This window comes from Pavona decussata, unplaced genomic scaffold, assembly GCF_977016875.1.
Source record: "Pavona decussata unplaced genomic scaffold, jaPavDecu1.1 SCAFFOLD_199, whole genome shotgun sequence".
NCBI classification, from domain to species: Eukaryota; Metazoa; Cnidaria; class Anthozoa; order Scleractinia; family Agariciidae; genus Pavona; species Pavona decussata.
This window is the reverse complement of record NW_028145607.1, coordinates 378,099-403,292: the sequence shown is the minus strand read 5'-3', so window position 1 is coordinate 403,292 and position 25,194 is coordinate 378,099. Positions and strand designations below refer to the sequence as shown.

The following is a 25,194-nucleotide window of genomic DNA, read 5'->3' as shown; positions in this document are numbered from 1 at the left end:
TGGTAAAAAAAAAAGGAATCGATTCGTCGGAATGTAGAGGAATGTAAAGTTGTCTGTGAATGATGATTGCTGTGGAAACTCTGAGCAGCCTAATTTCAGCTTCAAGATTCCAAGGAGATGTGGTCCAAATGACGCTATGAAGGTAAGATGCAGTAGTGATCTTTAATTTTATGAAATCAGCTGTACACGATGTAATATAACTTTGCTTTGGCGGCCATTTTGTTTGAAATATACGTGTACATGTACATGTAAGCTCAAACTTAACTGATTTCTGCCCTCAATGCAATATTCGGCATTGAAAGCTGTTGGTTTGAATTTAAGCAAGTTTGACGTTTTGACTCCACGAGAAACAGGTCACAAATCTTTATTTCCTCTGTGAGGCCGGCTGTAACTCTATATAAGCTTAAAAGCAAAACGGTAATGGGTCGTTTCGCGCCTACGAGTTGTTTCTCCAACGGCCAGGCAACTAACGGCTAAGCCAGTTCGCTGATGTCTCATATTGATATAATACAAATTATATGTTTACATTTAGGCAGGGCCTAGCTAACATGAGCAAGACGAGGCACTTGCCTTGCCTTTCGAAGTAGAAAAACTACTATTACATTGAAGTTGAAAAGTAATCAGTTCCCCAATAAGCATTTTAGATTGCATCCTCAAAGCGTAATCCCCGGGATTAACCCTCATAAGCTTATCAAGCTTAGGTAAAACTCCACTGATTCCAGAGGGCAATTTGTTCAAAATTACAAGTGAGAGTCATCACAAATTCATCCAATGCGACTGAATGGTGAGTTTGCAGACATCCAAAACTGGCCCTGGTAAAGTCACAATTTGCTTTGTTATGCATGTTAAATAACAGCCAAAACTTCTGATTTCTCTGGTGGGATGGCCACTTTTACTCTCTGCCTTCTGACTGATTAACTTTTTTGTGTACACTTAAAGTGCGCTTACCATTATACAATGTACGGAGAGGATTTGATACTGACTGAACAAAGCCCTGTGTTCACTTGTTTCAAATTTATAGGAGTGCAAAGGTCATTTCTTTCCTATGAATTCTGTGGCTTTGGCTTTCTCTTTATTTTGAATTTGATGTCTACCATAATTCAGTTTGTTTTGCCACTATGCTTCTTATCCTGCAAGAATCATGAGATCATTGCATTAAGAGCAACTCATCCCAGAAAGGGATGAGATCTTCAAAGGATAATCTAAAGTTTTGTCCTGCCTGTTCATATCATGCGTACTCAAAGCACAGTCAGTGACTAGCATAATTTTATGGTAAAAGGATGGCAAGGTGTTAAACTCCTGTGAAACAAACAAAGCAAGGCAAGGTGATGGAAAAGACAGCCATTATTACAAAATACAGTGTATTCCAAGATAACACGTTCGATATTGAAATCCTAGCAGCATGCAGGATGTTTGTCCCATGAACTTACACGTAGTGTCATGGCCTCAGCTCCCACGAGTCTCCTGTAGCTCAGTGGTAGAGCATCCGAACTAATAATCGGAAGGTCTTACATGTAGGTTGGACTCCTGATAGGAGCACTCAGATTTCTTTTTTCTAAGTACAGTGTATGCCTGTGTCACTTTCTGGAATAATTCATCATTCTCAGCTTACAAGAAAGGCTCTTCATGTACATTGGCTGAAAGATATTTAATGGGCCAAACCAAACCTACTGTACATGTATGTGATGTAAGAAGCATAGTCACAAAACAGACAAAACAATAAGTAAATTTACAAAATATAGAGATTAGGCAAAAGCCATGTGCAGAAGGCATTACAAAGATATGATCTTTGAGCTATGAATGTACACAGGAAACTAAATTAGTTAAGAAATGGTGAGGAGAAGCAGCCAATATACATGTAAAGAAAGTCTAAGACACGCAGGCCTTACACCATTTATAAAGTAAACTATCTCCTCATTACACTTGTCCCATAGGGGCCATGCCAGGAGCAATGCTAAAATAATAATGTTGACTTGCAAGAAACCAAAAAGTTGCTATTTCACATTTGAACAAGAATATTTTTTTGAACATTGTATCCATGAAGAAGAGCTCAAAATAGCATTCCAAAGCTTCTGAGACAATAAAAGACAATAGAATTGGCGTAATATAACACAGATGTGATTTGGAATATGTGTGATTTGGAATATATATCGGTGATATCATTCAATATGCCCTCTGTGATGATATTCCAAATAGCCAAGGGGAGAATTGTGAGTGTGGAGACAACGGTAACGATGAATAAAGTTATTGACAGTTTTCTGTCGGGAAAAAAAAAAAAAAGCTTCTGCATTTCACTCTTTTCTGGGGGAGCATACGTGTACCCCCAAATTCCCCCTTGAAGCTCAAGTCTTTTTCACTTTCAATGCTCACCTCACCTTTCCTAAAAGTCTGGCTATGGCTCTCTCACAGAGAGAAAACATTTGCTATGTTGAGTCATGGGTATTAATAATTTTATGAGTGCCCCCTTCTCTTGCCACTTTGTAACTTAAACGTAAGTGAAGCTGTCCTAGATTGTATATATTGAAATGAATTCTTGAATGTATACATGTACGTACACACTTTAAAAGGACTTTTACATGAAGCATACCCGATGTATACCCTCTGGGCCACAACTTAGAATAACCTGTACATGTACCATCTACTGTATTGCACTTTGCATAAAGGAATGGATTGTAGCTCAATAACTTCGACCCAAGTTATTGTACTGTATGTGAATTCGAGGTCTGTTTCTTCACCCTCTTGACACACAGTTGGTGACACAAAATCAATAACCCCATATGCATGTAAATTCAATGTACAATGTAACTTACCGGTAAACCTCATTCACAAGACACAGTCATCTGAGTGCTGGATTTCACATGTGGTGATGTTCTGGTCAGTTGTTTCCCTGTCAACCAAGAGACATACTGTAGTGGGGTAATTCAGAAATTTACTTTGGCAATGTTTAATGAATTGCCCCCTACACTGGCGTTCAGTGTCAACATAGACAAACTGAGTGCAGTATGCTGGCAGGAGTTAATACACAGTAATTCTTGAGTTGTTCTACATTGGCTAAAAGAAATATCACACATTTAATGGGCCAAAGCAAACCTACAGTACATTTACATGTATGTGGTGTAAGAAGCATAGTCACAAAACTAGAGCTAGCATGAGGTCTGTTCTGGGAAAATACATGTATTGGTCAAGTTAAAAAAGGATGAGACCATTATCTTTCCAATACCGACCGAGCAAGTTACATGCAGTTAATTAGTAAGGTTTTATTTTTTATGCTTTCCCATTGTTGCTTTCAAGTCTGCACGGAACTTGTTTATGTTCTTTGTCTGGATGAGGAAATGTTTTGCTTTTATGTTGTAATAATACTGTGACATGACAGTTTCAACAGTTTGTTTTTCATAAGCTTAGAATAGATAGAACATTTTGGTCAAAATTGAAACACTTTGTTCCTTTCAAACATACATTGTACCAAAAGTGGCCCATCTTATCGGTGTGTATAGACAAATTTGCACCACTCAGGGAGCCAATCAGATGGCTCCTTTTCAGTGCAGACCAGTTCAGCTATAATTTTAATGTCAATTTAATTAATATTTATTTGACTGTTTCCCTTGTTTTGCTTGACAACTATTGACATTGTTGGTGGAGAAAATTTTTCTTTCTTGTTAGCAATATGTATATGTAGGCAAAACAGGCATTTTAACCATTGGGGTAGGTAACAAGTCCTTATCCACCTTGTTACAATTTATTTTAGTGATTGAAAATACATGTACCTATCATTATACACTGTATTGTTAGAACATTGTGTTCGACTTTGTTGTGAATTGCAAGTTATGAAGCATTGAACCTTGGGGAAAGAAATACCGTAAAAAAAAAACTTTAACCAAATTTTGTGTATTATGCAGTTTGTAATCATGCTCAAATGCCATAAAGTTTGAGATCATGAAAATGAAGGTGCAAGTAACTACAGTTGTATTTTAATGCATTTTAAACATTTTTTTGTAGGCTCTCCCATCCTCTAAGAGCCACTGAATAATTGTGTAACTTTAAATTAATATTTACACATGTATTTCCTCACCTTTTTTCCAGGTCCATTCCTGAAGAAGAAAAATAAATTTCCAAGCAGCAGAAACAGCATTCATTGACATCAAAATCAGATAAGAGTTGTATAATGCAACATGTGCAATTTCAATGAAGTAAACATCAGATCATTTATGATACATGTATTATTTTCTTGACACCAATGAGGCATTGGTGTGGAAAGGATTTTTTTCTCAGAAAGTTGCACATCAATTTCTTTACAAAGTTTATGGTTGTAGCTGTCAAGAATTTATCTTCTCAACGTGTGTACATGTACATTCTCCATTTTAAATTCCAAGGAAAGTGTAAGAAATTGCACAAGAGTTTGCAATAAAAGTTGTTACAATTTACCTGAACTTGAATGGGAATTTTGTTATTATTGTGATTTATGATTTTGTTTCTGATTGGTTGAGAAATTTGCGCACATTTTGCTACCCAATCACAGAACGTAGTAAAGTAAAACCATAGCCAAAGCAAACGTGAAAAAACGCCTGGATAAGCTAGGTTACTCTGTTTTTCTAGTTTGTTAACCTACTACAGCTGAGTATGCACCGTTTTACTGAGAAAACCAGGCTAAACCTTGCTTTCCAGGTAATATTTGCCAACCATACCTAACCTGAAAGCCTGGGGAAACCAGGCCAACCTGGCTTTCCAGGTTATGCTTTCCCACCACACTTACCCTGAAAGTCTGGGAAAACCCGTCTAACCCTGCTTTTCAGGTACGGTGTTTTAACCACACTCACCCTGAAAGCCTGGTAAAACCAGGCATACCAGACTCTTAACCAGACTTGAGTTCAAACCAAAAGCCTGGTAAGCCTGGTTGAACCAGACTTCACCAGGCTTACCAGTCTTTTTACCAGGCTTTTGTTGGAATCCTCAGTTACTGTGTTTTCAAAAAGTAACACAAATTTCCCTGGGACATGATGTCTCTAAGGAATAGGCCTTTTGCAACAGTTGATCATGTGACCAAAAATTGGCAAACTTGCCAATAGCTGCAGCTATATGAATTACAAAATGCAAAAAGTATATTTTTGTTAGCTAGACAACCAATTTTCAGACCAATAACCTTTAAGGCTGAGATTTCAGGACGATTTGAATGTTGGAAAAATTGTAAGGTTTTGTATGGAAGCGAGAACGGACTACTATCCAGTCACGTTTTCCGTAGTTAATCGTACAGAAAGAAAGAGGGTGACAAACTTAGCCGGAATATGCATTTTCAGACCAACAGTTTAAAAATTGGAAAATTTACAAGGATTTGTGTGGAAAAGCACTGAAGCGTGACTGGATGGCAAGCTGGCTTTTTCTCACACAAATCCTTCTAATTTTGAACGTCCATAAACATTTCTCTTTCGAAGATATAAGCCTGCCAATTCACATGCCAGGTTTTTTTCTTTTTTACGCTCTTTTCAGTTTTGATAAAATTATTTGCTAAAAATAGGTAAATCATTGTGTTTAAGAGAAGAAGTTAACGTGATCGACTGTTGCAAAAGGCCTTTTGGGGAATTTCCGTATTTCATTAATATCTAAATAACGAATACGAGGAAAGAAAGTGAAGCAGACCAACGAGTATTGTATAGACCTTTTTCATTAATGGCGGCCGATCTATTATTCTTTTCAAATATGTTAATAGGCCTTACTAACTTCGTTTACAGTAAAAATTCTACTGAATTTTGCCTATGCTAGCGAGCCTATTTAACAATTATTCCACGAGCGCGCGTTGGATATGAGATGATTGATAGCCAACGAGGCACGTAGCGCCGAGTTGGCTATAATCATCTCATATCCAACAAGTGCATTTGGAATAGAAATATTGCTAGATCTTACTGATTTCGCTGGTCAAGAATAACCAGCAGACAATTTAATGGCCGCCATTTCTCGGCCATGGTATAATGGCTCATATACCATGGCCGCTAAGCCAATCAAATCCCTCGAATTGCATTATACAATGATTCAGTTTTTAATAATAAGGCTAATTTCCATGAAAATAAATTAATAATTTATCGGCTGCCATTTATGGAAAAGGTCTATAAGTAAAAGCAATGAATACCTAATGAGGCAGGTTCAAAGGTTTCGAATTTCTAATTTCTCAATCCTAGAAAAAGATTCTTTAACTGTCCCATTACAATTTAAGTAATTTAGTTTATTTTGTCTTTTCAGCCCAGTACATTATCTACATTTATCGTTACATCAAAGAATGGCGCAAAAATCCAAAATGGTCCCTATCTTGTTGCCTCGCCCTTTTGTTACCTTTGAATGAACTTCAGGGCGAAATTCGAGGATTGGCTGGGACTAACGTTCTTAAGCAACAACTTCAGACAGGTAGAATTGACATGCCGTCCATGAAAACCGCCATAAAAGACAGCGGCATGGTCAACTTCACCCTCGAAGAAGAGGAAGAATCAACTGAGAATCCTTCAAGGAAAGAAGACAAAGAACGGCCCGGCAACTTCGAATCCCACACTGATGTGACCGTCGTCACTATCCATACCGCTAAACCAACAAAATCATACGATACTAAAGTTTGAGCAAATGATACGCAATCAACGTTGTAACTATTTTGTTGTGGTGGTGATTGTGCTTGTTTTTTGTTTGTTCGTTATTTTTATTTTGTTTTCTTTTACTTTTTATGTTCTTTTCTATTCACTTGCGCAAAAAGAAACGCAGCCTTCAGTTTTTAAAAATATAATTTATAGGATAGAAGAGTAAAACGTGATCAAGGCGTCACTCCAGTCTGAAATAATTGTATGATTTAGGTACGTAGAAAGAGCTGGGTGTAGATTGCATTGCCAACGCTGTTACAAAAAATCTATCCGAGAGACATAGATACCTATTAACTGCTGCTGTTCTGAATTACGAGTTAGTGAGTGAAGTCCAAGTGAAATAATTTCAATAATCAATTAAGTGAATCATAATTATTTCTAACTTGTACATGATTACTGATCCATTAGTTCATGAGTAGACAAAAATTAAGCTATGATCCAACAGGGTGAATGACTTTAATAGTAACGAATCCCAATAAAAAACAAAGGGAAAAGCAAACATTAGGGGATAATAAATATACCTTCTCTGTGGCATGCTAATTAGTGAGTTATGGGATGCTACCTTCCATAAGAGTAAATCGCCTGAAAAATGGCTCATAACAAGAAAGATTTAGTACATAACATAAAAGAAAAGATTTAGTAGATAACATAAAAAGAAAAGGTTTAATAGCTAGGAAAGATTTAGTAGATAATATAAAAAGAAAAGATTTAGGAGCTACGAGATATAGTAGATAATATGAAAAGAAAAGATTTAGTAGATAACATACAATAAAAAGATTTGGTAGATTACATAAAAGAAAGGGTTTATTAGATAACATAAAAACAAAAGATTTAGTAGATAACATCAAAAGAAAAGATTTGGTAGATAACATAAAAAAAGATTTAGTAGATAACGTTAAAAGAAAAGATTTGGTAGATAACATTAAAAAAAATTTAGGAGATAACATTAAAAGAAAAGATTTAGTAGATAACATAAAAAGGAAAGATTTAGTAGATAACATGAAAAGAAAAGATTTAATAGATAACATTAAAAGAAAAGATTTGGAAGATAACATTAAAAGAAAAAAATTAGTAAAAAACACTAAAAGAAAAGATTTGGTAGATAACATAAAAAGGAAAGATTTAGTAGCTAGGAAAGATTTAGTAGATAACATAAAAGAAAAGATTTAGTAGATAACATTAAAAGAAAACATTTGGTAGATAACATTAAAAGAAACGATTTAGCAGATAATATTAAAAAAACGATTTAGTAGATAGCATTAAAAGAAAAGATTTGGCAGATAACATAAAAGAAAAGAATTTAGTAGATGAAAAAAGAAAAGTTTAGTAGCTAGGAAAGATTTAGTAGATAACATAACAAGAACAGATTTAGTAGATAGCATGAAAAGAAAAGCTTTAGTTATTAAAATAAAAAAGGAAAATATTCAGAAGATAAATTCAGTAAATTAAAAAAACCACTTAAGTTCGTTGATTCACGTAATTTATCAACTAAAGTGAATATTGATTCGTTTAGACACTGGTCAGACTGCACCCTTAATGTTGCCAGGGAAACGATACGGTGTAGAAGAGAAAATAGGGACCTCAGCAGAGACGACGACGACGCCAACGAAAGCGGAACTTAAAAATTACATTAGTGTTTTCTGAAAAAAACTCGTGATGTTGTGTAATGTGGCCGGACTATATGAGCTAACTTCGTGCGGGTGGTTTTAAAGTTGAGAAAGAGAAAATAAAATTAATCATCAAGACGTACATTCACGTTCTCCATAAAACTTTGGTCATTTTACGGTGTTATTTTGCAGAGGAAGGCAAAGAAATGTACGAAAGTGTATAATGCACGTACAGAGTTTTTCGAATTAAAACTATTGTTTTTCTGACGTTCTCATTGACGTCGTAGTCGTGGGCGTTTGTTTACCCTAAAGCAACAATATAAAATAAGGAAAGTTTTGACCTATTTCTTGATACGTACTTAGTGATTTGTAGACTGATAGAAAGAATACGATACAAAACATATTGCTGTGAGTGATTTGTAGTTAAACATTCAATGAAGTTGCTTTTTTTGTAGCGAGCCACTGTGACTACCTACAGAAACGGACGCTAAATGAGGTTCATGGCTAAGGAGTTTTTCTTAGGACACGTACAAGGGGCACAAATGCGCCAATACGTATGTTTCCTACAGAAACGGGGGGAGAACTTACCATAAGCAAAATTGCATCTTGAACTGATAGTGTTATTGGACTCATTTTGTGTCCAGTCGTTGGAATTGGATATACTAATTATGCAGTAAAATGTTTCAATCCACCAAAAGAGGCTGAACGGATTGTCCGTATTATGAATTTGCCCGTCATATAAAGGGAGAGTTTACATGTTCATTTGGCCTTACTGGGACCAAGTTAACTATCCGTATTATCCCGCCTGGCATACAGAGGTGTCCGTATTATGTGAGGTTTTCAAGGCAGAGGCTCTACTGTAGGAATTAATAAGCATTTAACAGTTCGTGAAGACCGTGTTAATAACTCGATTATTCATTAAACAGCTCAGGTTCTTATGCAATTCCAACTAACATGTCATTTGCAAACGTGGCGGAACAATTGGGTTTTTGTAATTCAGTCATTCTGATCATCTATCCGTTTATTGGCTGGATTACTTTTGAAATGCCTCCTAGAAACCCTATTTTGGCGTTTGTTCCGTTGTCAAGCATGTTTGTTGGAGCGTGTACAAAAGGCTCAATTAAGGGTTTTTAGATAACATTTGGTAATATAATTGTAGAAAATTAAAGAAGATAACGTTTGTCCAGTTACCAAGCATGCTTGCCGGAGCGTGTACAAAAGGCTCCACTAATATTTAATGCTTTTGAGATAACCTTGGGTAATACAACTGTAGAACTTAAAGAAGAAAAAGTTTGCCCAGTTACCAAACATGCTTGCCGGAGCGTATACAAAAGGCTCCATTAATGCTTTTTACATAACATTTGGTAATATAACTTTAGGAACTTAAAGAAGAAAACGTTTGCCCATTTACCATGTGCATGCTTGCTGGAGCGCATACAAAAGGCTCCATTAATGCTTTTTACATAACATTTGGTAATAAAACTGTAGAACTTAAAGAAGAAAACGTTTGTCCAGTTACCATGCATGCTTGTTGGAGCGTATACAAAAGGCTCCATTAATACTTTTTAGGTAACATTTGGTAATATAACTGAAGGAACTTAAAGAAGATAGTTTGTAAAATAAGAGAAGCCTTAAATAAAGCCGGTGAACCTGAAGCTTCAATATTCACATGAAAAGTCTTTGTGTGTAGAGACTGGTTTTGACGTCTCCTTGTCATTTCCTTCAACGCCTCAAAGATGTTCGCAAAATCAGGCGCCTAGTCTTCTTCCTGTCTCACCAATGTATAAATGTTTGCATAAGATAAGTGCATTTTATGCAATGAATGATAATATATGTATCAACGATAAGAATGCTGATTTGTTGTAACAGAGGGTATTTTTCCTAATTTTCCTTTCACCGAGGGCAAAATTACTTTCTCCTGATTGGTCGAACGGCGAAAGTGATCGCTTCTCGTTGGCTGAGCACACCAGGTCTACATTTTTGCTGTTTTCCTTATGTTGTGCCCAAAAACCACTAGTTCTTTGAGGTTTATTGGAGAACAACTCTTTAATTAAGCCGGATTGTTTGTACCAAAAATACATGGAAATCAAGTGCTGTAGCTAGAAAGGAAATTCGTAAAGGTTAAGTTTTTGTGTCTCTTACAAAAAACATAAAAATATTATTTGCGTCAAAGCTAAAAACTTGGATCGGATTGATATTTGTTTGGCTGAGAAACTGAAATCAGTCGACATGGCGACCAAGTGATTTCACCTCGTTACTTCTTCTTACAACGAACGATAACCGAGCATAACAGTGTCCTTTAGATGGGAGGAAGGAGCAGGTCAAATTCACTGGAAGACATTACTCCGGGAGTTCCTTCTTTGGATCCACCGTTTTCTATTTTTGTCAATCTATGTTCGTGTTATTTTCAAGGGGCAGGAAGCTTCACAACGCATGTGAATAATTAATTGATGCCTCGCCTTAATTTTTATCGTTGTTAGTTTGCTCCTGAATTAAACTTGTATTCTCTTTTAATTACATCTGTGTAATGGTAACTCTTCTCGTCAGTTTTGTTTGTTTTGTACTCTACGAAAAAAAATAATTTGTTTGTTTCGGCTTGCTTACGGTGAGTGCTTTACTGACTGTTTTACGAATTCCTTGATGGTTTTGAGAAAAATTAATTTTGCCCTCCAAGCGTAATCGCGATGATTCCTCGTAGATTTACGATTAATTTTTACTTGTAATTTTAAAGTCTGCCCAAATTGGCCCTTTCGCGCAATTTGGGAAACTTTTAAAATGCGCTTGAAAATTAATCCATAATTCTACTCGGCCTCGTGAGAATAATGCTACATCTGAGTACGGAAAACCGTTTCAGTAAAACTGACATTCTAAGCTCACTTACTCGATGGTCGTCTTCCTATCATCACTTCATCCTAGCCTTCCACGCAGTCGTTTTTGGGGGACTCGTATTACCTCTTCCCCACAAGGAGGTAATACGAATCCACTAAAACACGACTGCGCCGTTAGGCTACACTTCACCCTTGTGATGAATTCCCTTACAAGAGCATAGTTCAATTAGGAGCAGTTTCGTGTCCCAAAAAATATTTAAAATAGTTAACTCAGTCAATGCTGCTCCTACTGAGATCTAAATAAACGACAAGAAAAGGAGAACACAGGAAAATCACTCATTGTACGTTGCTTAACAGTGATCTTTAAGAGCATGATTAAGCTTAATTGTTGCTTGACAATGATCTTTAAGAGCATAATTAAGCATAATTAAGAGCATAACCAATACGGGACTGTCCAGAACTCCAGCACTGTACATGCCCTAATCAGCATGCTCCACAACTGGTATAAGGATACCGACAGCAACGGTTCTAAAGTGTGCGTGGTGCTCTTCGACTTTAGGAAAGCTTTCGATCTTATCGACCACACCATTCTCATGACTAAGCTTATGGATTATGAGCTCCCACCTCGGGTGCTGGACTGGATTGAAGATTTTCTTACTGACAGGAAGCAACGAGTAAAACTCGCCCACGATTGCTACTCGGATTGGGGTCCTGTCAGGGCTGGTGTACCGCAGGGGACCAAACTGGGGCCCTGGCTTTTCCTGGTCATGATAAACGACATCAATGTCAATGGCGTCAACCTTTGGAAGTACGTCGATGATACATCGATGGCCGAGACAGTCCACAAGGGCCAACAAAGTGGAATACAAGCTGCCGTAGACGACCTACTTAGGCAAGCCGAAATAGATAAGTTCCAATTGAATGAGAACAAGTGTAAAGAGTTGCAGATAAGTTTCTCAAAGTCTGTAGATCCCTTCGAAGCAGTTACTATTAACAACAAACCAATAGAGGTTGTAACTAGCGTAAGACTTCTTGGTCTCACAATTTCAAACAATCTAAAGTTGAACGCTCACATAGAGAATGTTATCAAAAAAAGGAGCCTCTAGGCTTTATCTGTTAAGGCAACTTAAGCGTGCAAAAGGAGATCCTGCGCAGCTACTTTGTTTCTATACTACGTGTATCCGGCCTGTGTCTGAATATGCTTGCCAAGTTTTCCACAATGGTCTGCCCAAGTATCTCTCTGACGAGCTAGAGAAAATTCAGCGCCGTGCACTTAGAATTATTTTCCCAGACTTAGGCTACCAAGAGGCTCCTAAAGAGTGCAACATTACCACCCTCCATCAACGGCGCCAATGGCTGACGGAGAGACTATTCAATGAGATTAAGGACAACAGCCTCCCCAAATTACATGGCCTTTTGCCGCCACGTAATCTTAGTACCGTAGCTTTAAGGAGAAAGCACGCTTTTAACGTACCTATTTGCAGAACAAATAGATTTAAGAATAGTTTTATCATGCATAACGCGGCTATTTTCTAACGTTTTTATCGTATATCCGCGGCTATTTTTTATATTTTACGACGTAGTATCTTTGTTCCTTTGTTTTTTATTTTCACTTACCGTATTTACTCGAATAAGCGCCGCGGCGCTTATTTAATTGTTCGTGTCTCCTGTACGGCGCTTATTCGAGGGCGGCGCTTATTTGAGGGCGGCGCTTATTAAAAGGCTCATACCACAAAGGCAAAACATTTCCTTGCTGCAACAGTTACAGGGAAGAGAAAGAGGGAGGTTGGGCTTGTCGTACCGGCGAAGTTTACAGCCTTCACGCAAGAACTGAAGAACGCGAACATTTTGAAGAGAGAACTGAATGAAAGAGCATCAAGATATACTCACTTCGAACTGAAAAACATCACTATTGATGACAGTAAATTCCCATTGCTGGCTGAGAACCGCATTGCAGCGATTGCAGTGTATTTTTATCATTTTATGGAAATACTCAAATAAGCGCCGCACCGGAGCTGCGGCGCTTATTCGAGGGCGGCGCTTATTAACCATTCCGCTCCATGTGCGGCGCTTAATCGAGGGCGGCGCTTATTCGGGGGCGGCGCTTATTCGAGTAAATACGGTATACTGTTATTTATTTATTTATAATAGTTTTTTTTTTTTTATCTTATCGCGTATTTTAGCCTTATATATTGTACAGTCCGTAATCCAGCCTCTGGGCTGCAATGGATTTTTAATAAATCTATCTATCTATCTATCTATCTATCTATCTATCTATCTATCTATCTATCTATCTATCTATCTATCTATCTATCTATCTATCTATCTATCTATCTATCTATCTATCTATCTATCTATCTATCTATCTATCTATCTATCTATCTATCTATCTATCTATCTATCTATCTATCTATCTATCTATCTATCTATCTATCTATCTATCTATCTATCTATCTATCTATCTATCTATCTATCTATCTATCTATCTATCTATCTATCTATCTATCTATCTATCTATCTATCTATCTATCTATCTATCTATCTATCTATCTATCTATCTATCTATCTATCTATCTATCTATCTATCTATCTATCTATCTATCTATCTATCTATCTATCTATCTATCTATCTATCTATCTAAGCTCTGTGTGTGTTATAACTGCATGAGAGCCAGGCGGTGCGAACGAAACTGCCCCGAATCAAATTGTTCAAAAATTAGTTTATCCACGAATATTTGTCCTATCAAAACAATTGAAATATGTTTGTGAAGCTTGAAACATGGAAATGAGACAAGAAAGTCCACAAGGATTCCGATACTTCACTGGTTTATTCGTTTGTCTTGGTTTTCACAACGTTCGCTAAATTGGTTCCATTGCGATTGATAATGGAGCTCTGCGCGGTGAAGGCGCGCGCGCGGAGCGCCATGGCCAAGAATAATTGGTAAACCCATCAACGCGATCCGTACGACCGTACGTCCGTACTCAGCACTACAGGAAAACAAGAGTGAGAAGCTGTGTTGTTTTAAGAAAATTTTGCACTCTATAATAAACACGTAATCGCTATGAGTCCTCGTACAATTAACGATTAATTTGCGAAAACTTTTAAAATACGCGTGAAAATTAATCGTTAATTCTACTCGGCTTCATGCAATTACATAAACATATTAGCTTTCTCACACACTGACTTGTCAAAGCTATTTTGATACAAAGCTATATTAATCTTGTTTACTTAACTAAGAGAACTGGTCATAACAAGTTTGCTCGAAGATCCACTTTGTCTGGAGTAAGGGCTATGGAACAAACCACCTATTCTGTGAACATTACCAACACAATTTTGTTGGCTTTAAAATTTGAGTTGACACAGAAATATTCAGCTAGCAAGAGTCACCATTGCTAGATAAACAAGAAAAGTGGGGTTCTAATCTCATCGTTATTTTGACTGCTAAATAGAAGAGTGGCTATGCAATGAAGATACCATCTTTTGAGGTTGAGGAAGGGGAGTGCAGGCAGAAACCACCATCCATTTTGGGGTTTGGTCTTCCCTAATGCTGTTCTTATCTTATCCGCAATTTTAAACGTGAGTCATTCAGACTAATCATATAATTTCAACAATGCACAGCCTCTAACAACTTAATTTCAACACCAATTCCGCTAACTCGAACTATTTTTGTTTCCCTTCTGAGTTGAAGTCAGCGGGATTCTACTGTGACTCCAAAGCTTGCTATGAGGAATTTTCATTAATCATGCTGTGTTTAAGCTCAATGTGAACGCCGCCAAAATTGTTGCCTCCAACAAAGTCGTTGTTGACTGTGAGTATTCTTTTTTTTTTTTTTCCCAAGGATGGTTAAGCGGAGCGCGCGCAAAAAAAAAAAAAAAGAGCATCACCTCGTGGGAAGCAATTTTCACGCTAGCTCGCTTTACTATCCCCAAGAAAAAGCAAGGGTCTACTCGCAAATTAAATCATCGAGCTAAATTGCATTCAAGAGCATTCAACCAACATACGCTGGTCCAGCATAATGGAGAGCAGAGTGCTAAACATTCTTACATCGAAAATGTACAGTAATGTTGGAACATTTAGCAGGGGTTTCAAACACACTAACGACAATGCTGTCAAGGAATTATTTATTTATTTCCGCAAGTCTTCTGTCGGTACATGTTATATCGAGGAAAATCGAAATAATCTACTTTGCAGTACAATGTTGACTCATAGGTAATTTTGACCCGTGTTTCTGAGGCGTAAATGAGTCTTACTCAGAATAAACCCAACCAGCAATACGTCTCCTGCTACTGATTTTCAAGTACCATTTGTTGACCAGAAAAAAAAAGGAGAAAAGAAAAGTCCGGCTAAAGACGAGACACTATAATTTATAAAACAAAGACTAAATTTGAAGATAGCTACTGCCCAAAAAGAACCGTAAGAAAGGCAAGTTCTGATATCGTAATGTGAAAACAAGCTGCGTAGAATGTCGGCTACTTAGACCACATACAAACTCTCCTTCCCTAAAGTTGCCCGCAGAGATGTTAACTCGCCCAAAATGTCAAAATATGCCCGTATAAAAGAAGTACCTGTCTTTAAATAAACAGATGCAATAATGCGACACTCTCAAAAGTAAATAGCGACTTGTATGTAAAATTGGAGCCATGGCATGGGCGACTTAACTCCACTAAGGAAGAATTGCCATGTAGGAGAAGTAACCGGTTACCATGTCTTGTCGGCAGTGAAATATGAATAGCCTTTCCTAAATGTAAACTACAAAATGAATCCTATTTAAATGCTAATCCTAGAGTAAAAGACATTTTTCTGGTTTGGCCGGTTTGCTCCCAGGATTTCTGGGTACTGTTCTTTCTAACAACGATGGCTGAATTCGCTGGATCTGTTGCATCATCAGTTGGAATGATTGCTCGACATTCAGGCCAGTCTAAAGAAAACACAAAAAAAATGTTAGAGCAGCGGCAGTGCTGCGAACACAGCAACACCAAGGCTGCTTTCAAGTGAATAACACAGTTAAATCAGGCATGTTTCCAATTGTCAACACCTATATGAATGCTGTTTTTAAGCGTGAACACTGCCATACTCGAATAAGGCCTGTTTTTCAAGTATAAACCTATATCAAGGCTGCTTTCAAGCGTGCCACAGCTACATCTCGTTGTTTTCAAGTGTGAACACAACTATAAGAAGGCCGCTTTCAGTTGTGAAGAGAACACAGCTATATCAGTGCTGTTTTCAAGCGTAAACACAAATATAAACTATCAGGGGTACATGTATTTCCAGAGCAGGGTTTATTCTAAAGGATGGCATTGCCGGGTCACCGTAAATAAAAACAAACAGGCACATACAATTTGCAGAAGTGTCAAACACGCTCAAATTTCACCAAAATTTCAACAAAGAGTCTTACAGACTAAATGCATCGTATCTTTGGGAGCAAGGGTAATATTTTGAAATCGTTTTTTCACAACACTTGAAAAACGCCACATTACAAATTTCATCTGGTATCAAAGCAACCTACATTTGTATAAAACAATAAAAGTGGGGTTGGGTATATTCGTTATAAGTTACACTGTATGTGCTGGTCACTGGGTATAGATGTTAACGATACTGTTATAAAGTCTGAAAACTTGCATGGATTTAACATAGAACAGGTCCGTTTCTCATGAGCATTTCTCAGATCCGTTTCTACCAACTAGTGATCGCTACTTGTGTTTACTGTCCCATTGTGATTAGAGTTTCAATGTTTGTTAGATGATAAAAATTGTCGGTAATGGAAAAATATTTACGACGCAATTTTTTGGGCTAAAATAGTTAAAGGAATTTTATTTGGTGTTGATAACACTTGTACACCTTCCTTTGATGAGTTTCTACCAGACTTGACCTTTAACCAATCCTTTCCAGGAAATAACTATTGCTCATATTTTTAATCAATCTTAGTTAATATTCTTGGGTTCTTTTACCACATTAATGGCAGTTGATGTTACCCTTAAAAATGAAGATATCTGAATAACGATATCTGTACTTTTAAGATGTTTGAAAGTAAATACTACGATTTTATGGTGATTATGAAGGTAAATATCCATTGTGGTAATTCTGCTAGCGGCCGCATCCTGAATACAGTGTATATAATTTGAGTGATAAATTGGACACTGTGCACGTTAATTAAAATAATACTTTTTCGAAAATAATTATTAGGAAACACATCAGAGGTCTCAAAGAGATTATGTATTAACTTTAGAGACCATGTTTTACCTAACTGGGTACCGGGAAATTACATAACCAGAGGTCTGAAATAGAGTCAGGATTTGGAGAACCGGACGGTGCAACCTCACAAAAAATTCTAACGATTAGCCACACTGACAACAGGCTCATCCTCACAAGGGTTTCTGTTCTGCAGCCAACTCAAAATGTACCAACATCTAGCCACATTATCAGTCACAGATCATGATTTTCCGTTCACAGTAACTTTCACCAAGACTTCTTTGCACTTACATGTAGCTGCATCGACCTGATATCACTATTAAAGGGTTTCTGTTGCCCAGTGCTACTAAAATATTCTTAGACTTCTGATGTGAAGGATGCTTTGAGTGCTGTATATGAAGTTGTTTTTTTGTTTGGGGTCACATGACCTACAGTGTACCAGGATTGAGAATACGTTTTGGGTCATTTTCAGACCACGAGGTTGTTCTGGAGTGTTGTATTTTGTTTTAGAAAGGATTATACAGTTACTTAGAACCAAACTTCGGTAATCATTCCACCTTGTAACAGTGTAACCTACCTTGGCTGATGTCTCAATTAATGGGATGTTCACATCAGATGAATTGCAGTATTCTAACACTTCATCTTTCATTACTTCTCTTTCCTCTTCTAAATCCTAGAATGAGAAATGGGGAATGGGAATTGTGTATCAGTTATCTTGACCCCTTAATTGGTTAAAAGGAAGCAGGGGCCAGTGGAAAGAGAATGTACGTGGGAACCCAAATGAGTTCTGTTTCCACTGAGTTCTATGGTGTCATTTCCAGTGCGCATGCATGTAGCATGTTAATCAGGTGTACAGTGCTGCACATTTATCATATTATTTATTTATTTACATCTTATCTGTTTACATTTGTTTATTTTTTATTTATTTATTTGTTTGGCTGTCTCAATTAATGAATGAATTGCAGTATTCTAACAATTCGTCTTTCACTACTTCTCTTTCCTCTTCTAAATCCTAGAATGAGAAATCGGAAGTGTGTATCAGTCATCTTGACCCCTTAATTGGTTAAAGGGAAGCAGGGACCAGGGGAATCAGAACTCATTTGGGTTCCCACATACATGTATGTTGGATCTGTCTTGAGTTTCATGGTGTCGTTTCCAGCACGTCTAGCATGTAGCATGTTAATCAAGTGTACAGCGCTGCACATTTATCATATTATTTATTTGCATCCTATCTGTTTACGCTTGGTTATTTTTATTTTTTTTCATTGTAATATCAGATAATTTACGGTAGGCCAGCAACTCAGTCATAAAAATACAATAAAATAAATAAATAAACAAATCACTTCATTTAAGTGTCAATGTATTTGGTGCAGAGCACTAATTGGGGACACTTTCCAGATCGAATTAGAATTTAGAAGCGTTGGTTTTTGAGGAGAAGGGAAAACCGGAGTACCCAGGGAAAAACCTCTTGGAGCAAAGACGAGAACCAACAACAAACTCAACCCACAAATGACACCGAGTCTGGGAATCAAACCCAGGCCACACTGGTGGGAGGCATCAGTGCTCTCAGCACTGCATCATCCCTGCTCTCCAGGAACTGTATATGTACATGTATGGCAGAAACAAATGTAAGATTTTACCAACACACGTGATATAAGGTACATGCAATTTGGCCACTGTAAAGAGATTCGAGTAACAGTTGACGTTTTGAGTGTAAACCCTTTGTGATTCCCTCTTACATGTACATGTACAAAGGACTAACACTGGAAATATCAGCACTTGAATCTCTTTACATATGAATGGTGTCTGAATCACCTGATTAACTCTGTTGATAAAAACAAACATTTGTTTCCAATCCTTACTGTACAGCACCATTGTTTCTTAAGAAACTACATGTACACTGTGCATGGAACTCACATATCAATGTATAAAAGAACTTACCAACTTATTTCCAACAATGACCATCGGGATAGCTGAAGTGAGTTGATGATCTTGGATGATCTTGCTTCTGAGATCCTGGAGTTCGTGCCAACTGGATACAGAATTGATGGCAAACAACACTAAGAATGCATCACCTGTCGCTACTGATGAATCACGGAATGAGCTGTATTCTTCCTGCCCTGCTGTATCAACTATCTCCACATCATATAATTTGCCATTATATTCAATCTGCATCAAAAGATTGTAGAATTTACTAATTTTATAAAACTGGTGATGCCATCACCTTTGCCCATTTACAGAAGTAACATCACTGTCATTTATTTTACAAATTTTGGGTCAAATTCTGCAAGAGGTGTCTGAAACCTACAATCACATGTATGGAGGCAATGTAACCCAACATCATTGGAAAAGACAAAATAATCAATTAGTAGTCCATAAGCACATAAATTTGCTGCAGTGCATATCTGTGCTAAAGCTGCATTGTACAGTATGTATTCCTATTATAAATCAGAGATTTGACAATTAAAATTAATGCCCTCTGCAAACATGGTTAACTTTGGAATTTGTTGCACACCACACACCTGAAAATGCTACGGTATGCTGGAAATTTAACCTACATGTACTATGACAGAGCAACTTTCATGTACAGATGCACATGACTGTTGATCAAACGGTAAAAAAAATATCAAAAATGTAATTATTTTTTTTACCCATCCAATCTGTGTGCAGTGTACATAAAATCAAGTATATTCTGTAGTTCAAGCAGAAATATCCTGGGTACCAAGAGGGTGCAGAGGAGTCAAATTTGATGTAAATTCCGGCTAAATTCACTGCGAAATTGCGTGACAAATTGAGTTTGTTGATACAAAAACGTGATCGAACAAAGTGTCATGAGATCTTATTACGCGTCTGTTGAAAGATTACATAGCCGGCAATGGTCACCTGGGTGTAAGCTATGATGATACTCCCACAGTCATTGATGCATGCGGCTTGTGTCTTGGGGATAATCTTTCAACAGATGCGTAATAAGATCTCATGATGCTTTGTTCAATCACATGCTTGTATCCAAAAACTCAATTTGCTGCGCAATTTTGCAGTGAATTTAGCCAGAATTTATATCAAATTTGACTCCTCTGTGCCCTGTGGGGCACTCGGCCCTGTAAGGTCTCCAAGGGGGGCCTGGTGGGTCCACAGAAACCAATTTCTAAAATAAGCTGGTTAATTACAGTGCACATTAGCAACAGGCATGGATAAGACTTAATACAAAACACAAAATTAAGAATTTTGTTTGTCTCTCACTACAGATCACTCTCCACAACTCAGATGCATACCTCCTTTCTATATGTTTCCTCTTATCACCGAACATGTAGAAAGAGTAACAAGACATGGTTTAGTTCACAATATGGTTATACATTGTACATGTACCACCAGATTAAAATACGATCCCATCAAGAAAAGAAGAAACTGAAAAGGAGCACATACAAAGTTTTATTATTATTATTATTATTATTATTATTATTATTATTATTTTTGTGGTTAGTTACTGTTAGTGAAAACTAGAGAATTATAAGCTGATGTTGAAAATGAGGTTGAATTTTTAAAGTACATGTACACGTACAGCAGAACCCCTGTTAATACAACCACCTTCAGACAGTAAAAATGTAGTTATGACAATAGGGTGGTTCGATTACTGACGTTGTAAAAGAAAGAAAAGGACTGGATGTTCCATTTGTTTGGGGCACAAAAATTGTGGTCGTAATGACAAGGTAGTCATAAGGCGGGGTTCCACTGTAGCTGAAACTGAAAAGTTCGGGGAGCATGCATACCATGTACAGTAGCAACCATTTGTATTTTCAAATGAAGATGCACTATTGTTAATTGCATGTGCATGTACTGTAAGAAATTGTTATGAGTGGTCACTGTATGCTCAACTGGTGTAATTCTGGCTACACTGTAACTTCACTTATGTTCATTAAACTGAAATTAATAATTACAAACTTTACACTGTATAGTTCTAAACTTTTTGATAACAAATCTAACATCTTTGAAAATTAGAAAAATATAGTTTTATAAAAATAACGACACATTTGAGTTTACAAGACATGTTTCGGTCGTGCAATGACCTTCAGTTGAAAGTAGAATTGATATGAAGTTACATTTGAATTTATAATGTAATGATGAACAAAGAAAACAAGAAAATTTGGAAGGAGATTCTAGCAGTTTATCAAAAGTCACTAAGGGCTTTTTTCCAGGCACCCCTTCAATTGTTGCTAGTCTGCTTGACTTTTACAATTATTATTATTTTGTTGCCCACTGCCACATGATTTTAGTGCATCCTACAAGGGTTAAATTCTTTTCATAAACTCTTTGAAGACAATCTGATTACTTTCAGTTAGAGGTTGCTACTGACAAATACTTTAAAAAATGTCATTCCATGTACTTTTGGAATATCTACATGTACTTTTATTAACAGACACTAATTAAATTTTTTTTCACTACTTTGGAGGGAAAGGGGTGGTTGTTGGGGAAATTAAACATGCATGTACACTGTTCTATTATAATAACAAACTGTGCAATAAAATGCATTAATTTTCAGGCCACAAGCTCATCACAACATTAATAATAATACATGACTATCACAAGCCGTGTTTACATTTTTTTGAAATTATATAACTGCACAAAATGTATATGTATTGAAGTTACAGTCTTGGTTATCCCTCGCAAACTGTACACTCGTTCAGACTTAATATTCGAATCACACTTCTTTTGGTGGACATCAGTCAAAGAAAGCCCTTCAATTTATGCAATGCCCTAGCTAGCCCTTGAGAAATTAATAAGTGCTGCACTACATGCAGCACAATAATAATTATTAAAATTATTGTTTCAATTAGTCAATTAACCAATAATAATAATAATAATAATAATAATAATAATTATAATTATAATAATAATAATAATAATAATTCATGTAATCCAACTTACCTAATGTGGGGTCATAATACTGAGAGGAGACAAAAAATAAAAATTAGCATCTGGATTCCCTATTCAATCTCACTGTCCTAATGTAATAAAGTGTATTTCCACTGAACAAGAAGTACATGTAAAAGTGAATAACTACATGTTCATGTTCGCATTATGAAGGAAGATTTACAAAATGCTGGTTCCATTGGCCTTTGCTAAGACTCCCCCCCCCCCCCCCGACCCCCTCTTCAAATGCCAGTTCTGTGCTCCAAATGCCATTTTATACAGTGTACACACTGTATGCTATCCACTATTGAGACAAATAAGAATATTGAGATGAATTTCTTTTTCAGTTGAACATTTCTGGGATTGGTTTTTAGAGTTTGCATCTGTAAACTTTTGCCTTTAAATGAATTGCACATGCATGTAACACTGTTATTAAACAAATTCTGCAATATTAAATGAAAAATTGCGTTACTAGTTGTACAACAAAAGTGAACTACAGCTGTAAGCTTGTATTTCTGGGGTAGATGTAACTCGTGTAGCAGCAACATACATACATGTGTACATGTAACTTAAAGGATTTGGAACATTATGCAGCCAAGACAGTGCAACATGATGTGATATGATGCAACTTGGCAATCATTGCCAAGATACACTGTACACCTGTACTGTAGAATGGTCACTGCATTGTACACTGTCAGTCTTACACTAACTGGATATTAATAACAATCACCCATGTAGCATTTATACTTGTAACAATCAATGTAAAAAATTATTTGCGATACATGTATGATGCACATAGTACAAATTATGACATCACTATTAACTTGATCATCTCAAATCAGCCAATACACTGTAGCAATCAATATCCCTTAACCAATTTCAATCAACTGATAATTTCAATTGATCAACTCAGGTTGTCCAGTGACATACAACCAACGGCATTAGTGGCCAGCATCCAATTTCTCATTTAACAATAATCACTACTGAACCTCAATGATAAAATGTGCAGATCCAGACAAAAATTTATACCCACCCCATGGAAGGTCATCGGAAATTCCTAGGGGGAGGGGGGATTGGAATTTAAACAGGGTGTTTAACAGGGAAAGATGTTGACTGTTGAATTTCAGTCAGTACATGTAAGTTGAATGTTTGACAAGTCAATAATATTATATCTATAATGTACATATTAGGTCATAGTTAAAAAAAAACTGGGTCATTGGAAAATGTAACTTCAAAGTTTTGATTGCCTTACACAGCAATGGGATATTTAGTAAAAGGACCTCTTCAAGCGACTGGTACAGTACACTGAAGTACAATGCCCAAGGTTGAATAAATCATTGTCTGAAAAAATGACCAGTTGGCTGAGAAGCGAACTTCAAGGGCAACTGTGAAGTTTTGAGGACAATCTTACAACTGAGGGCATTAACATCTGATTTGATTATAAGCAAGCTGGAAAGGGGTTTATTTACTTACAATGTATAACCCTACGATTAATTTCTGAAAGGAAAACGCTTAACTTTTAAAAATACAGAACAACCAGTGATGGTCAAAGCATGATTGCCGGCAAAAACAACAACAACAACAACATCAACAACAAAAACAAGCTGAGTAGTTTACTCAATTGTATGATACTGTGACTAGATTACCACAGTTAAGACCTTTAAACTATCATCTGAAGTTTTTTCTTGCCGAAAAAATCAGGCAACAGATTCAAATTTGGCTGTGCCGAAATGCTACTCAAACGCGGGTCTACGAACATTTCATGTGAGTGTGACTCACCTGTATTACTGTCAAGACAACAATCTTAAGAACATGATAAATGAAAGCAACTTTAAGAAACATTTATTCAAGAAATTCTTAAACATCAATTCAAATCACAAACATTTTAGTATTACAACGACGTTTCAAAATACCTTTTTTTTAGCGTGATTTATCGATTGTAAATGTACTGCATAGCAATTTTCAACTTTATACCTTCTTAACTTCTCACAATGATATTTTTATATTGTATCAGTTATAAATTAGCCTCTTTACCATTCCTTTATAATTATTGTTACTTTATTCTTTTTTTCAGGCCCACAATATAAACTACACTGTACAATGTACAGTATTGGGTCTACCAGTAACCTTATCACAGTATTGTGCAAGCCAATAAAGTTTATTTATTTATTTAATTGCACAAACATGTGTTATCGTCTGATAACCGTCATCCAATAATGTTCTACAGTACATGAAGTGTTTCATGTAATAAGAGGATGCAAAAATTAATTGTTGGGTTTAGTAATGATAGCCATTATACCATACCCAAGATAAAGCAGCCCTAATTAAATAAATTGCCTTTATTTAGTATTAGATAGATAAGTTATGTAAACCGTTAGTATTGTATCAAACAATGTTATTTAGTTATTAAAGCGTCCATGTAAGCGTAAATTTTTATTTTAATATTGATTAATAGCGTAGGGCACCTAGAATTGTATTGATTCTGTTAGAAGATTAATAGGCTGTGTAATGCATTTTAATGACTACCTGTGGTACTAGGTAGGTAAGTTATGCCAATCATTAGTATTGTAAATAATGTTATTTTGTAGCATCCCTGTTCTTGAAATAAACTGTATTTATGAAAAAAATCATTACAACTTCACGCCGATTTAAGTGTGTACCCCAAAATTTGGGGTCGTTAAGTATTCATATATTCAAGCTATTGTTCTCTCTTTTGTCGAACAATTTCCGACAATAAGGCTTGTTTCCGAAGATCGCAAACTCTTTGAAGTAGGTGAGATATTTTATCTTTCCCTGGGGAAGCTAGAGGATCACATCTAGTCTCAACGTGCCGCTTCAGGATCAAGATTTTCAAAAACAACTTCCCGTCCTGCAAACTAACGAACAATCAATAAACAAATTCCGTTTGCTAAACGGATACATGGATTTGCCGATTTGTTTACAGCGTCCTATAAAAGATTCTCGCTTTTCAGCAAAAAAAATCACGTAGAGATATCACTGTATATAAAATGTAAATAAGGTCAAAAAGAGCGCGTGGTACATCGGCCAAA

General features: G+C 36.5%; 2 protein-coding genes and 2 long non-coding RNA genes across 7 annotated transcripts in view; 2 read left to right on the top strand and 2 right to left on the bottom strand.

Moving 5' to 3' along the window:
* Positions 1–6,742, top strand: part of LOC146461338 (uncharacterized) — a 49,212-nt gene extending 42,470 nt beyond the window's left edge. The window contains exon 11 of the mRNA XM_085086979.1: positions 6,229–6,742. Within this exon, the coding sequence (XP_084943105.1) occupies positions 6,229–6,596 (368 nt within the window). The 3' untranslated portion in view covers positions 6,597–6,742. The remainder of the gene's footprint in view (positions 1–6,228) is intronic.
* The window catches only part of LOC146461337 (ras-like protein 1), a 193,430-nt gene that overhangs the window by 158,674 nt on the left and 9,562 nt on the right, over positions 1–25,194 (bottom strand). For 3 of the 4 annotated variants that reach the window (XM_085087007.1, XM_085087006.1, XM_085087005.1), the window contains 5 exons: positions 22,160–22,178; positions 20,509–20,528; positions 19,178–19,405; positions 17,814–17,909; positions 15,155–15,965 (listed from right to left, as the gene is read on the bottom strand). In XM_085087007.1, the coding sequence (XP_084943133.1) occupies positions 15,828–15,965; positions 17,814–17,909; positions 19,178–19,405; positions 20,509–20,528; positions 22,160–22,178 (501 nt within the window). In that variant the 3' untranslated portion in view covers positions 15,155–15,827. Of the gene's footprint in view, positions 1–15,154; positions 15,966–17,813; positions 17,910–19,177; positions 19,406–20,508; positions 20,529–22,159; positions 22,179–25,194 lie in introns of those variants that run through there. The other variant, XM_085087009.1, reaches the window with a different exon arrangement.
* Positions 18–5,020, top strand: LOC146461339 (uncharacterized). Its single transcript, XR_014857438.1, has 3 exons — positions 18–142; positions 4,081–4,937; positions 5,006–5,020. It is a non-coding gene; the product is annotated as an uncharacterized LOC146461339 (long non-coding RNA).
* On the bottom strand, positions 63–3,776 carry LOC146461340 (uncharacterized). Its single transcript, XR_014857439.1, has 3 exons — positions 2,811–3,776; positions 2,371–2,400; positions 63–134 (listed from the first exon to the last, which is right to left on the bottom strand). It is a non-coding gene; the product is annotated as an uncharacterized LOC146461340 (long non-coding RNA).